At 43.3% G+C, this 13578-nt stretch overlaps 2 protein-coding genes, 1 long non-coding RNA gene and 1 other non-coding gene across 6 annotated transcripts; 1 reads left to right on the plus strand and 3 right to left on the minus strand.

The window, feature by feature from the left end:
* Positions 1-75: 75 nt before the first annotated feature.
* Positions 76-167, minus strand: Mir282 (microRNA mir-282). The gene has a single exon (NR_039037.1). It is a non-coding gene; the product is annotated as a microRNA mir-282 (primary transcript).
* Positions 168-7835: 7668 nt separating this feature from the next.
* LOC103317230 lies at positions 7836-8302 on the minus strand. The gene is made up of 3 exons (XR_512769.3): positions 8215-8302; positions 7998-8143; positions 7836-7924 (listed from the first exon to the last, which is right to left on the minus strand). It is a non-coding gene; the product is annotated as an uncharacterized LOC103317230 (long non-coding RNA).
* Positions 8303-8387: 85 nt separating this feature from the next.
* LOC100123794 (coiled-coil-helix-coiled-coil-helix domain-containing protein 7) lies at positions 8388-10047 on the plus strand. 3 transcript variants are annotated; one of them, XM_008214535.4, is made up of 4 exons: positions 8388-8499; positions 8634-8847; positions 8932-9030; positions 9692-10047. In XM_008214535.4, the coding sequence occupies exons 2-4, from the start codon at positions 8743-8745 to the stop codon at positions 9800-9802; spliced, it is 315 nt and encodes a 104-aa protein (XP_008212757.1). In that variant the 5' UTR covers positions 8388-8499; positions 8634-8742; the 3' UTR covers positions 9803-10047. The 3 variants fall into 3 exon arrangements, with proteins under 3 accessions (XP_008212757.1, XP_008212755.1, XP_008212753.1); XM_008214533.4 differs by having other exon boundaries at positions 8421-8506; XM_008214531.4 differs by having other exon boundaries at positions 8441-8547.
* Positions 9994-12583, minus strand: LOC100123791 (plancitoxin-1). Its single transcript, XM_003424066.4, has 6 exons — positions 12152-12583; positions 11891-12068; positions 10744-11269; positions 10573-10675; positions 10334-10472; positions 9994-10267 (listed from the first exon to the last, which is right to left on the minus strand). Exons 1-6 carry the CDS (start codon positions 12271-12273, stop codon positions 10118-10120), a joined length of 1218 nt encoding a protein of 405 aa, XP_003424114.1. The 5' UTR covers positions 12274-12583; the 3' UTR covers positions 9994-10117.
* Between the last annotated feature and the right edge of the window lie 995 nt (positions 12584-13578).

The following is a 13578-nucleotide window of genomic DNA, read 5'->3' on the forward strand; positions in this document are numbered from 1 at the left end:
GCGTTGCGGCCTTGAGCTTGACCGTCGAGGCGTGTCCTTGACGCGGGGAGAAGATATAACGGGGTCGATCGTTGTGAACGAGCCCCGACCTAACCTATTCTAGGCTATGTCTCGTTTTTTCACTGACAGACAAAGCCTAGGAGAGGCTAAATCACGTCGCTCGATATGATGCAGCCGCCGCACGTTTCCACTCGGTCTATCCTGCCGGTTTCTCTCGGTTTCCTTGATTTTTTTTTCCGACGTCAGTCGATGCGTAAAATCTATTTATGGAACAAACTGGAATAATTTATACAACTGTGTGAAAACTGTTTGCTTCATCCACAAATCAACGCATATAATGAAGCTGATCAAGTACAGTAAATACAAACTTTTCACGCAGAGGCGCTTAATTAGAAGGTTCTCCGCAGCGACGCGATTTAATGAATAAATATTACATTGCGGCCGAGTTATAATTCGTAGCACCTTGCGAGTTCGTCGAAGTATCGTAAATCCTTCGAATACATATCGCGTAAACTCTCCGCAACGCGCACACCTGTACAGCCTTATTTTACATATTCTCTTTTTTCCCTCCAACATCCACCATTAAGCCGATAAACATTCAGCGTCATTAACATAATTAATAATTCACCTGAGAGCTATAGCTCGCTGCGGCTTGAGTAATCACATCATCAAGCTCTATGCGAGAGAGTGAGATATTGCATTATACACAACAGCATCGTCGCAGCTTAGCTCGTTGCAAAACGCCAGCGCCCATTGGCGCAACGCGGGACTCGCTTGCGAGAGAGCGAGTGAGAAACGATGACAATTAAAAAAAGGCCGCCGCCGCCGCCGCCGAGGATCAAAAAATGCGCACTCTTGCAAACGATCGCGACGGTAAGAGTGAGAATGACAGCACGCGAGCGTCGTTGAAAATAGCTCGCGCTCACCAACTTTCGAAACGATCGCGGCGGCGGACTCTCTCTCTCTCTCTCTCTCTCTCTCTTTCTCTCTAAACTGCCTACGTGGGATCGCCTTGGCCGAATATTTTTTTTTTCAGGCCGATACGAGTCCGGTATTTCGCGAGCGATCTCTCTCTCTCTCTCTCTCTCGGAGAGAGAAAGATATAGAGGGAATTCGCGAGAGGCCCACGGGAGCGTGTGTGTGTGTGTGTCACGGCTAAAAATAGGCCGGGCAGGTAGGCGCTGCTCAAAGGTCGCGGTCCGAAAAAGTCGCGGCGACGGCGGCGGGTGTGTGTAGAAGAGATGGAAAAGGAGTTGCACAAGCCGACGGCCATTTGGTATTCAAATCTCCGCGAGCCTGTGATCGCCTGTGCGCTTATTAAAGTCTCTCCTCGCGGCAGCGGAATCTCTATACTATATACTCCTTCTTTCTTTTTTTATTCTCCGGCCGTACATCACATCACAAAAGCCGTCGCGTGCGTCCGTTTCACTCGCGCAACGTACACGTATTGTTTCGCGAAACTATACGCGGCGAATTAGCGTTACGTGTACCCGCCGCGACGAAATTCCGACTGAGAGACACTATACTTTCTATTCGGCGCGCTTTCTCCCGAGAACGAACGCGCGCTCTCTCGCTGCGATGTATGGAATATAATATAATAACGCATTGTGTATCGCGTGCGCGAACGAGTCGCGCGACGTCATATCCGCTCACAATGTATAGACGCGGCGGCGGCGAGGCACTTCGAGTATATGTGTTATACTTATACTATACATGCGTATCGTTTATTATACGTACAGCTCTCTCTCTATAAGTGGCGCACTTGCACAAGAATCGAAATACAGCGGCGTACATCGATATTCACACGGCTCTCTCTCTCTCTCTCTCTCTCTCTCTCTCTCTGTGGCACTATGTACTCGACGTTTCCTCCTCAGGACGATCTCGTCACGAGGTGCGGCTGTAGTAGAGACGCTGGACGGTCCGGCGAGCAACCTGTGCACCCACTAACTGAGCGAGCCGGCTTCGAGACGCAGAACGGTAGGCTGAGAGGCAGGAAGGTAGGTAGGTAGGTAGGAGGCACGCGGCGGCAGGAGAGGAGGGAATCGCGCCGGCGAAGGTGTGCGAGAGACGTAATGTATGTATCCGAGTGGGCCTCCCTGTATACGTATGTATACGTGTACGCACACAGGCGCGCAGGTGAGAGAGAGAGAGAGAGAGAGAGAGAGAGAGACTCCGAGCGGGAGAAAGAGAGAGGAGGCCCCGAGTCGCGAGTGTACGCGGAGGAGAGAGAGAGAGAGAGAAAGGTGTACGAGCTCTGCGCGAGGGCAACAGCACCGGCAGCATCTTCGCACACGCGGCTTTTGATCCCTTTTTGCGAATTTGTCGCTTATATTTTGCCTGTACGTAATATTGTAGGAATAACGCTCAAGCGAGTTCGTTTCGACGGCAGAGTTACGTAAGACAGCTTCCTGAAGGTGCAAAATTCAGCTCGAAAGAGTGAAAACAAACTCCCTCGCGCATAACGATCCCCAGCTGCGTTAATGCAATCTGCCAACACGCGATGCTATATCGAACTTTTGCATAACGCCCGCAGATGCTGCAGCTTCTTCGAGAATCTCGCACCTGTTGCGCATGCAAATTCATTCAGCTCATCGAAACTAGTTCTTAAAGTAATAACCGACGGCTACGATATTAATGCAAACGACGCGTGTATAATTATAAAGCGCGACTCGATTCGCGAAGAAAGTCACATGTATATACGAAGTTGCGCGTTATATATATAGCTATTCGCGCTGACCCCGGCGCACAGGGGAAAGTTCCCGCGAGGAGGAATCACGTAACGAGCGCATTTTTCCTACATTTTATACACACTCGAATAACTGGCGTGTCCGTCCGCGAGTTTCTCTATTTATACGCACTCGAAATTACGTCGAAAACAAGCTCTTATACTCCGAATAATTGCACAATTTTTCGAATTGCGAAGCGCGAAGCACGAAGAAGCGATAAACTATATAAAGCGCGCGATAAATAGTTTCATTTTTATTCCGATTGATACATCTGCAGCTCTTGGCATTCCCGAGCGCGCGCGAGCGGCGCAATCTCCGATCGACGGCTTTTTACGAAGGTCGTCTCTCTCTCTCTCTCTCTCTCTCTCTCTCTCTCTCTCTCTCTCTCTCTCACTCTAAGTGATTCAGCCCACTTAGCTGGCTCTCGAGCACAGCTTTGCGTCATTCTCTCTCTCTCTCTCTTGCTCGCTTCTGTATACCTATATGTACAACTGCACTGCGATGGTCCCGCGCGCGTGACGAGAGAGCTTCGCCGCCGTGTGTGCACAAGTCGGTTGCACGCATGTACTCGCCGATTTAGGAACTCGGCTTCGGCAAATACTCGTATCTGTATCAACTAGTTTTTCTCCTTCTGCAGTGCTGCATCGTGCATCTATTTTTAAACCTGCCGCGCTTGCCTTACCCGGCGCGGGAATGTTATTGTTGCAGGGCGTATTCCCTTTTCCTGCTGCGATCGGATTCCCGATACCGTTCGGTGAACTCGAACCGATTCATGTTTTTGGCGCCTTTTTTTGAAAAATACAGTACAGCTCCATTCTGCGGTGATGCTCCTCGCAGAGAAAGTATTCGCAAAGTTTTCGAACTGACGTGATCAGCGCGCATCAGCTTTGTAGTGGTATCCCACATCCATTCACATCGCTCGCTGATTCACCTTTTGCAACTTGTTTCCCCAAACGCAAATGTAATTATAACGACAGAAGAGAGAGAGAGAGAGAGAGAGAGAGAGAGAGAGAGAGAGAGAGAGAGAGAGAGAGAGAGAGAGAGAGACGCCGTTTAGGAAGAATCATCACAGTCCGATAGGCAGAGACGGATATGAGAAACCCCATCAGGCACACACCGCCGCCGAGAGCGATTTTAATTGAAAGCAGCCGCGCGTGCGGGCAGGTTTGTTATTAATGAAGCTCGAGGAAATAACGAATCGACGCGAAGCGCGCAGAGAGCATCGCCGAGAGGAATTTAAAAGGCCCTGTAACATAAGCTGGCTCGAAAGAGTTGGATTATTGATCATTTTCAACAAAATTGCGAGAGAGGGAAGGACAGCTTTAATCAGCATAGAGAAGAGACAACATTCCGCAGGCTCGCGACGACGACGCCACATGGAGAACACGCCGCGCGTCGGACTACGATAATTTATATTAACTAGTCTGGCGAGTCTCTCGCGGCGCAAGAGGAGCTGCGCGAAGCTGCAACGGCGCTGATCCCATAGCGCGCGAGGAGAGCTGAACTCTCGCCGCGTCTCTTGTGCTATCGCTCCTCTCTGTGCATCTCTCTCTCTCTCTCTCTCTCTCTCTCTCTCTCTCTCTCCCGCTGTATATAGCATATTGGAATTCCTGCCGGATTTATTTCGCGCTTCATCGAACATTCCGCGTTGAATTTCGTTACAGCCGCATCGCTGCAGTTCCAGCGCGCCGAGAGAGATGCAGGGAGCTGGTTTTGAATCTCGTTACATGCGCAGTGTCATCGTCCTCGAGCGCCACGATGTTGCCGGTTCGATTCGCGATGTTGAAGACGCTCGCGAGCAACAATCAACGAGTCGATTCCGAGAGCGAAAAGGCGTGCGCTGTGTGGTATAGATAGCAAATTCCGTATGTATAGACTGTTGGCCTATAACGCCTCGCGAGACGACCCGACTCAACGTCGAACTCTGTGCACTTGGAAGACGCCGAGGGGAGAAAATTCCCGAGGCTTGACGCAAAAAGCGAGAAGAGATAAGGCCGCCTCGGGGCATAGCCTCGCTGTTATAGAGCATGCTAGAGCTCTCTCGGCGCCGGCACTTACGTACCGTATATTTGTATACACACTCTCTCATGAGTGCACGCGCGAATCGCAAGTATGCGAGAATCCTCTTACATATTACTATGTATTTTGTATGTGCCGCCGCGGCTGTGTGTACGTATACACTCGGCGCAACAATGCACGAATGAATATTTATCAATTACGATGGGCACTCGAATCAACGGGGAGATAGCGAGAACGCTCTTGGCTTTTTTTCGAGCTACATTCTTATGAAGCGATTTTGCAGCGGCTGTGCGGGTTATAACCAAGGACGCCTTTTCCGTTGGGAGAGAGTGATTTCAACGCAAGTCAACTCGGACGCCGTCTAGTGCTCGTGTGAGAGTGTTATGTAAAAGACTCGTTTACTTTATTGATATGAATCTGGCAATGAAGAGTCGGTTTTTATGGCGTGGATGCTTGTTACTTTGAAGGTTTTAATAATAATAATTTAGTGCTTGTAACGTCAGCTCACCTGCATCTGCATTGATCAGCATCAGCCGGTCTGTGTCGAGCCAAAAACTACCCAAGCATCGTACCCGGCCACATGAGGACATCAGAAAGATAAAAATAAATAAAACGCTTCACATTGTTTATGTCCAGCTCGTTCACAATTAATGATCATGAGCCAGAACTCGGCAGGGGCATTGCACTCGTTAAACTTTTCAGGGTGAGGCGCACCAGCCCAGAGAGCTCTCGGAACGTTCCTTCGCCACTCGAATTACCTCTTGAATTTCGATGCAGCCCGTGTGCTTGCGTGTGCGACTGTGGAATACCTTTTTATACTCATTACCGCATTATTTTATCCGCGTATGCAATAAGAGGGTAGGAAAAGAGTGACATCGCTTTTTGCCTGCTTTAATTACTATAACGCTCTTGCTGATGATGCAGGAGACACCTGCTCATCGCGGTAACCACACAGCATTATGCAAATGACGATTATCCGCATCGGTTCGCATTGCGACATCGTCTGTATATAATTACAACAATCGATGCAATTCAAGCTACTGCAATTTATTACAGGACGCTTTCGAAACGATATAAACTTCCTTTCAGAATGCACTACAGGCAAAGTCGCAAAAGAACGAGTATATACGCGCGCTTTTTAAAATTCACGACGCGAATTAAGTTTTAAGATCCGCAGCTGCCTCGCTCGAAACACGTTTTGCCGGGACATCGCGTCCAATAATAATCTCGATCGCCTTCGAGAAAATGCATAATGAACGAAAATAAGAGGAGAGGGAGATTCTAAAAGGAGACCCTCGCTCTTTGAGTGGAAAACCAAAAAGTATACTCCGCACAGCACAATACGCAATGGTGCAGCAGGTATGCGCTCGGAGAAACGAATGAAAATCCAGCAGAGCATAGAGAGTATACGTTTTTATTATTACTTACAGTTATATCGCCGTAATTAATTAGCCATTCCAGGCGCATTTTTGCAAAAGGATGAGAGAGCGTACAAGCGAGCGAGCGTCCGGTTATATGCAGCGGCGCGCCCGTAAATTCAGCGAGCACTAGCAGTCATTCGGGCTCAGCCGGTTCCCCGGGTCTACTCTCTTTTCTCTCTCTTTTTCGCGCGCACGGACACGCGCATACATTCGAGCGCCTCCGCCGCATTTTTTTTCCTCTCCTCCTTCGCTCGCCTCCTTTTTATCTCTTTCTATCTCCTCCGCTCGCGACTGTGAAATCTCTTTTCGACGATGTGTGTGGATGTATGAGTGTGTGTGTGTGTGTGTGTGTGTGTGTAGACCATAAAGTAACCACATAACCGTCGACTGTCCCTCAACGATCGCGAAAGCACCGCAGCTTCGGCGCGACCATGCTGGAATTCGAGCTTGCTGCCGGACATGACCCGCGAATTCGAAAAGTCCCAAGTGTAATGAACTTGAGCAGGCGCCTCGCTTGCTCCGTCTCTCCTCCCCCTCGTTTTACTGCACTGCAGCGCAGCGGCTATGTATATACAACGCGAGCCAGCTCTCTCGGTGGGTGTGGATTTTTTTTCGAAGCTGTTGCGGCCGCTCGCGTATTGGGATCAATGACACGTGCGGTGGCAAAGATTGCGCATACGTACGCGCGCGCACCTCGACACTCGCCGCGGCGCCGCCGCTGCAGCTATAAGTATAGCGCACACGCAGCGCGCTGCAAGCCAGGATCGCGGCCCGGAATTCCAGTCGCCGTGCGAGAGACCCCTACTCCGCGGGCTTTCTATAGCAGGACCAGAGTCTATTTATAACTCGCTATACGCGCGCGATATAAGGGACCGGTTGCCTGGCGCGCTATTTTCAAAGTTCGCGCGCTCGCGCATGCCTCCGCTGCACCGGCTATACCTATGGCCTATGCGCGAGTCAATTTTCTCGATTAGAGCTCTTCTTGTCACTCGCGCAACTCCGCCTGTGTATATGCATATGCGCTCGATCGAGGCCCGATAACGCCGAGATTTTTGCCGCCAAGCGAGCTGTGGGACGAGGCGATGCATCGAGCGCGACAGGCGCCGAAGCCCGTTTCGCCGGTCCGCAGCGCATCTATATACGCGGCTATCTATACTCGCTTGACTTTTCTGCAATCAGCCAACCTGCGCCGGAACGACGCAGCGAATAACCTGTTTGCGTTCCACGCTTCGACGCGGCGAGCCAAGGAGCCAAGCAAAAACTACCGACTATTAGCGTTAAATTTCTGCCTCCGAGTGTCTCCGCGAGCCTTTTTGCCGCGGCTTTTTTGCCCATGGCCTCTAGGCTAAGCGGCACTCGCGAGATATAGAGGATTGACTTGCGACGGTCCGACGGATAGATGTATATTCAGATGGCCTTGCGAGAATTATAATACTGTTGCATTTTTTTTTAGTTTGGAATAATAAATCGCGTTTATTTCGTCTGCGGGGCACGGCCGATGTGAAATGTAGATCCGGCTGGGAACGATGATAATCAGTTGGACGCTCCTTTTGGAGTTATTTATTTTGCTCGGATCGATCGTTTTATTGCGCAGGGTTAGATGCACCACAGTTTGACCCGAGTGGAATTTGACTTGGCTTCTTAATGAAGATTAATCATTGAGGAAAATATTTCCTTTACAGCTTCGGATGGAAAAGTTTCTTTTCGAATGATCGGAGATGATTCTTCGTTTTCTTCTTTCGTGAAGATTCGACAGTACTGGGCAATAGAATGAATTATTCGAGACATTGAACAATAGTTTTAATGATTTCAAATATTTACGAATACGTACTATAATACCGAAAACCTTCCAACGGACGAAATATGATTTGCATGTATTCATGACCGTTCAGTTGCATTTCATATATTTTTGAATTTACTTTATTTGTGTTAATATCCCATTTCCCCCCAAGTTTTCCGCAAGTAGACCTGAAAAAGCTATCTTTGCATGTAAAAACCACTATGCTGAGTGTCAAAAATACACGCATGCATCGCGCTGCCTAACTTACCGACTTGCAATGGATATTGCAGAACTAGATCAATTTTTCTTACTGTAATTTTTCCTTCCGATTCTGTATCCAATCCAATTTGTAGATGTAGTTTTTCATTGTGTGCGGTGCAATCATATTTATTCTGCGTTTTATCATATAACTTCAGAAATTGAAGTGCCATGAGCGTAAATCAAATATACTTGCAGCTCCGCGGATTTAAAATTGACGAGTGTCACGCCATCTATAACTCAAGCTGCGGAACATGAAGTGTCGGATCATCGAACGAAGTGGGACCGGTACATGGTAAATTGTAAATGTTTTATAACCGCAGACGAATACTTTCGTTGCCATGTATTAACTGCAGTTTCTTCTTCTATTAAAAATGTACATTACTCGTATTAATATTCTAGTTGCTCAAAAATATATATTTCTTCTAGAGCGACAACATTATTATACACATTGATGCGGCAGCAATCAGTCGTATTATTGAAAAACATAACCTCCAACGCAGAGCAACACAACATACGAACAAATTTAATTTAAAAAATGGAAAACAACGAAGATAAGAAAAAACTAAGTGAGCAAAAGAAGAAAGCTCAGTCAAAATATGAAGGTCGACTTGCTTCCGAGGATTCTAATCCATGCTTGAAGGTATCGAAAATTTTATTTCACAATGTTATTTTCAACTTTTATACGGGCTTAACTACCGTAAATGTTGATAAATTTTTTTTTAAGGAACAAGAGCTGACTTACAAATGTTTAGATGAACATAAATATGATGACGACGCATGTAAACTTCACTTCGATAATTACAAAATTTGTAAATCTTTTTGGGTATGTATACAAGAAACGAATTATCTGTATAACGTCGCTCCGTACGAAGACTAGCACAGTTCAAATTTTTAAACGAAAACTAGCACAACTCACGATATGCCGCAAAGAGTAGCACAGTTCAGAAATGCCGCCAAGAGTAGCACAACTCACGTATTTCCCGAGAAGACTAGCACAACTCGCGATTTATATTTATTTAAAATGTTAGTATTTTACGTTTTTATTGGATTATTGGGTTAGTTAAGTTCATGAAAACCTTGGACAATGGCAGACAAACCTCAAAGTTTTAAACAGTTTCGAAAATTTATAAAAAAAGTGAACAATTTTAAAAAATGCTTGTAAAAATTATTGTATTTGGGAAAACAATTTTAAATTCGGTAAAAAGTTGTAAAATGTGAACATTTAAAAATGTTCATTAGGGGGACATTTTTGCAAAAATCGGAAAATTTTTATAGAAATTCGTTGTTTAAAGTTTGACTTGTGCTAGTCTTCGCGGGAAATTTAGAGTTGTACTAATCTAGCGTGCGTCAAATGAATTGTGCTACTTAGGACGGTAAATTTGAACAGTGCTACTCTTCGTAGGGAGCGACGATATAATGTTATCTAATAATACCCCGAATAATAAAGTAAAAGTAATATTATGTAAAACATATTGTTGAACTAGCTGTCAGTGCAAAGAGATCGAAGACGGCGGAACATAACGCCATTTCTCCCACCTGCAGAAGAGAGAGCAAAAATCAAAGAACAGTTTTTTGAAAAGAGATCTCAGCTTTAATTTCAATCATAATCTTAATACTTGTTATATTTATACTTTCTTCTCTAAACAGTTGTATCATAAAAAGTTGTAATATAAAATAAATAATGTTAGCTTTTTTAATCTTGTCGTGTGAGGTATTGTGTTATGTGTTATATGTAAATATTAACTTTCAATGGTAGTTAAAAAAGAAATTTCAGTGTACTCTTCCCTTAGCTCTTAAATATATCATTTTAACTGAATAAAATATATTTTATTCAAAGAAATAGTAATATAAAATCTTTACATCAGTCAAAAATATTGCAATACTTTATATACAGTTTGTTTATTGCACTGTCAACTAAACCAAGATTTTACTCTATCAATAAATCCCTTAGATTTTGGCTTTGGACAAGGTTCAACATCTTCAACTGAGTCCTTGTAATTTTTCCAAACATCAGGCACATTTAGACATACAGTTCCACCACCTCTCTCGAATTGTGTATCCTAGAATAATACAGTAGTTCAAAATTATGTGTAAGATTTAAATTTGTGAAACAAAAATTAACTTACAGCTCGGTTGATATCTCCTATGCAAACCCAGTGAGCTTTCTTTTTTTCGTCGGCAGACACAGCCCATTTTGAGTGGTCGCGACTACTGTGAAATTCAACATTAGCTTTCTGCAATGAAATTGCTCGAATGTTCATGACCCTATAAAGCATACCATAAAAAAATAATGCGTGATTAAAAAAACATTTATACGCAAGCACGCACACGCGCGTACGCGCGCACACGTAATTTATTGCTATACCTTGTTTTATTACATTCGGATGGTAATTTACCACGTCCGTTCATCCACGTTTCAGTGTATAAGTCAGTATTCAACTGTGGTGCCACAAAGTCATCATACAAATCTGAAAATTGAATGTATTTAAGAAATGTCATGTATAGTAGTAGATGTATACAGCTTGATTTTATCTACCTTTTTGCCATTTGCTACTCTTAGCAAACGAAGTGAATTCCATGCCACTTGTAGAGTATAGATTGATTTTACTGTTGTAAGGAGCTTTTTTGATCCGAACTTGGTTTGCTGCATCAGTCAAGACTGAATACTTATTCGACAGACTATCTGGAAGATTTCTTCGGTAAACAATAATTTGATTGTACATCAATTGTTTGCCAATCGTGTTGAGATTAGCTTCATTTGTTGATATGCACAAGAAACTTTGTCCATTGACTTTCCCAGACGAAGGATAGGCATAAATTCCTCTAGGAATATCTTTAGAAGTATCTTCTTCAGACTCGTTTTCAATCTTATTAGAATTGGATCTCCGAGTTTCATTACCAGTATTCGGTTCTGGTGGAAAGTTCGGTACACTGTGTATCAACCAAAATCCTTCTGTTTCGCCTGCTATAACTACACCTTTTGTGTGTCCATTGTTTAACTTTGCGGGTTGATTGGGCGGCTGATCGTTGTACATTACCCAAAAAAGGTCTCCAGCAATGTTCTATAAAATTTTACGAAACCATTATATTCACGCCCGATATAGCGAGAGAAGGGTTTTGTCCTATACGATTCGTTTATGATATTCTGATTGATTTACAAATTGATTAAATAAATTTTATAGCATTCCGTGACATAAATCCGCAATTATGTTATACCTATTTGTAGTATAAGACGTATGTCTATTATCGCACCCCGCTAATCGCCAAAGCGTAGCTGAGTGCAAACTAAGAAAACGCAAAAATGAGCAAAAAATGGACTACTTAACGCACATTTAAGAATGACGGTGAATTTATACTAGACAGTGCTATAAAATATTGTACGATAATCGTGTCATAAGTTGTTCTTCATTGCACGACGTTTAGGATTCTCGCTACGCTCGGACGCTTATAATACAAAAACATTTTTTACGTGTTTTCTCCTTTCAATAATAGTCCTGTCATCTTCGCAAACTTATAAAAAAATCTTCTAAGATATTGTTACATTTTAGTATTAGTGCTAGAATGTGAATTTCAGCATTTACGTTTGCGCACGAGCGAAATGAGTAATTAACAAAATTATGCATTTTACATATCCCACGTATACGAAAGTGCCCTATTATTCTATACAAATTATTTATACTTACGTCATTGTAAAAAGGAGCTAGAGTATTTGCAGGTATTGAATCATTGGAGGTAATGTCCTTTTCCGATAGCGTCCATCCTTTCGCAAAACTCTCGCTGTCCATATACAAATAAGCTACACCTTCTTTTATCAAATGATTCCCACTGTTCGATAGTCTTGGAAGTTTGTACAGAACGAACCTATGAACCAATAATTATTTTAATGAAAAAATTAATTTTACACACATATAAATAATAAATCTAGAATACAGATAATTTCTTACCAATCCACATTTTGATTTTGTTCTCCTTTGCATTGCAGAGAAGAGGCTCGTACTGATGTACTTAGAACTACTATAATACAAAACAATGTAGAAATACACGCGTTTGTTTTCATTGTTGTCATGGTCAAAATATTTTTGTTTTGATCTGTATATAAGTTATGGAGTATATAACGCGTGTCAAGCAGTATGCACTATGACATTCTTGTACAACAAGCAGTGTCAGAAACGCAACTGAGAGATTTGACAGATCTTTGTTCGAGTCGCCTTTTATGACACATTCTCCAAGCACTCAACGATTTGATTTTATCCAATCACTCCAGCGTACTATACATCAGCTAAACAAATGCTTCCTGATGCATCATATGAGAATTTCCACGAGTCAGCTGAGCCGTGGCTATCGACAGCGCCGCTAATCGGGAACTAAGCATTTTCCTGTGACGTGACTGCAGAGGGTGTATTCCGTTTTGTCTCGAGATTCTCGACCCCCCCCCCCATTCCAGCCCGCGAATATGTATATACATACATAAAAAAAATACTATTGGATAGATCTGAATTTGTTCAGTCCACCCACGTTATTATTTTAATTTGCCCCGACTTGGTTTTTTTGGGAAAAATCAAAATAAAAATTGAAATATTTACAACTTTGGAATACTTGTATCTATCTAAGCGAGCATAATAATAGACATTTAAATATGGCAAAAAATTGCTCAGGGGCTACTTCAATTTGCCCTGTAGCCAAATATCAAAAATATTCAATTATTATTATGTAAAAAATAGAAAAACGATTGCAGATTATAACTCCCTGAATTCCGACATTACAGATTTTTCGTTGTAACTGCGTCACTATTCTGGGCATGGTTCGCTGTTGTGTCCAATACCAGAAAACTTTTCAAATTCACTCACGTTTATAATAATATAATCGATTTACTTTGCACATGTCTCAATAATAATATTACTAAACCAAGTTTCCACCTCCTCCTTATTCGACTTCTTCAAACTTATATCAAAATTTGGAATGTCTTTGATTTTCTCTTGCTCGCCCTTACTATAGCTATTCGATTATGCTTCAGTGACTCAGTGACGTGTTGAAATGTCTGAATTCTCTAATAATAATTGAATATTTTTGATATTTGGCTGCAGGGCAAATTGAAATAGCCCCTGAGCAATTTTTTGCCATATTTAAAATTCTGTTATTATACTCGCTTAGTGAGATACAAGTATTCCAAAGTTGTAAATATTTCAATTTTTTATTTTGATTTTTCCTATAAAGACCAAGGCGGGGCAAATTAAAATAATAACATGGGTGGACTGAGCAAATTCAGATCTATCCAATAGTATTTTTTTTATTTATGTATATACATATTTGCGGGCTGAACTGGGGGCGGAGGGGGGGGGGTGATTCTCGAGACATAACGGAACGTTCCGAT

This window comes from Nasonia vitripennis, chromosome 2 (genome assembly GCF_009193385.2).
Source record: "Nasonia vitripennis strain AsymCx chromosome 2, Nvit_psr_1.1, whole genome shotgun sequence".
In the NCBI taxonomy this organism is placed as follows: domain Eukaryota; kingdom Metazoa; phylum Arthropoda; class Insecta; order Hymenoptera; family Pteromalidae; genus Nasonia; species Nasonia vitripennis.

Excerpts from the sequence above, each read along its gene's own strand:
- LOC100123794 (XM_008214535.4), top strand. The coding sequence starts at position 8,743 with ATGGAAAACAACGAAGATAAGAAAAAACTAAGTGAGCAAAAGAAGAAA. Across the intron at positions 8,848-8,931 it reads ATTCTAATCCATGCTTGAAG|GAACAAGAGCTGACTTACAA; the intron begins GTATCGAAAATT and ends TTTTTTTTTAAG. Across the intron at positions 9,031-9,691 it reads AAATTTGTAAATCTTTTTGG|CTGTCAGTGCAAAGAGATCG; the intron begins GTATGTATACAA and ends TTGTTGAACTAG.
- LOC100123791 (XM_003424066.4), bottom strand. The coding sequence starts at position 12,273 with ATGACAACAATGAAAACAAACGCGTGTATTTCTACATTGTTTTGTATT. Across the intron at positions 11,270-11,890 it reads TAGCTCCTTTTTACAATGAC|AACATTGCTGGAGACCTTTT; the intron begins GTAAGTATAAAT and ends AAAATTTTATAG. Across the intron at positions 10,473-10,572 it reads TCCGAATGTAATAAAACAAG|GGTCATGAACATTCGAGCAA; the intron begins GTATAGCAATAA and ends TATGCTTTATAG.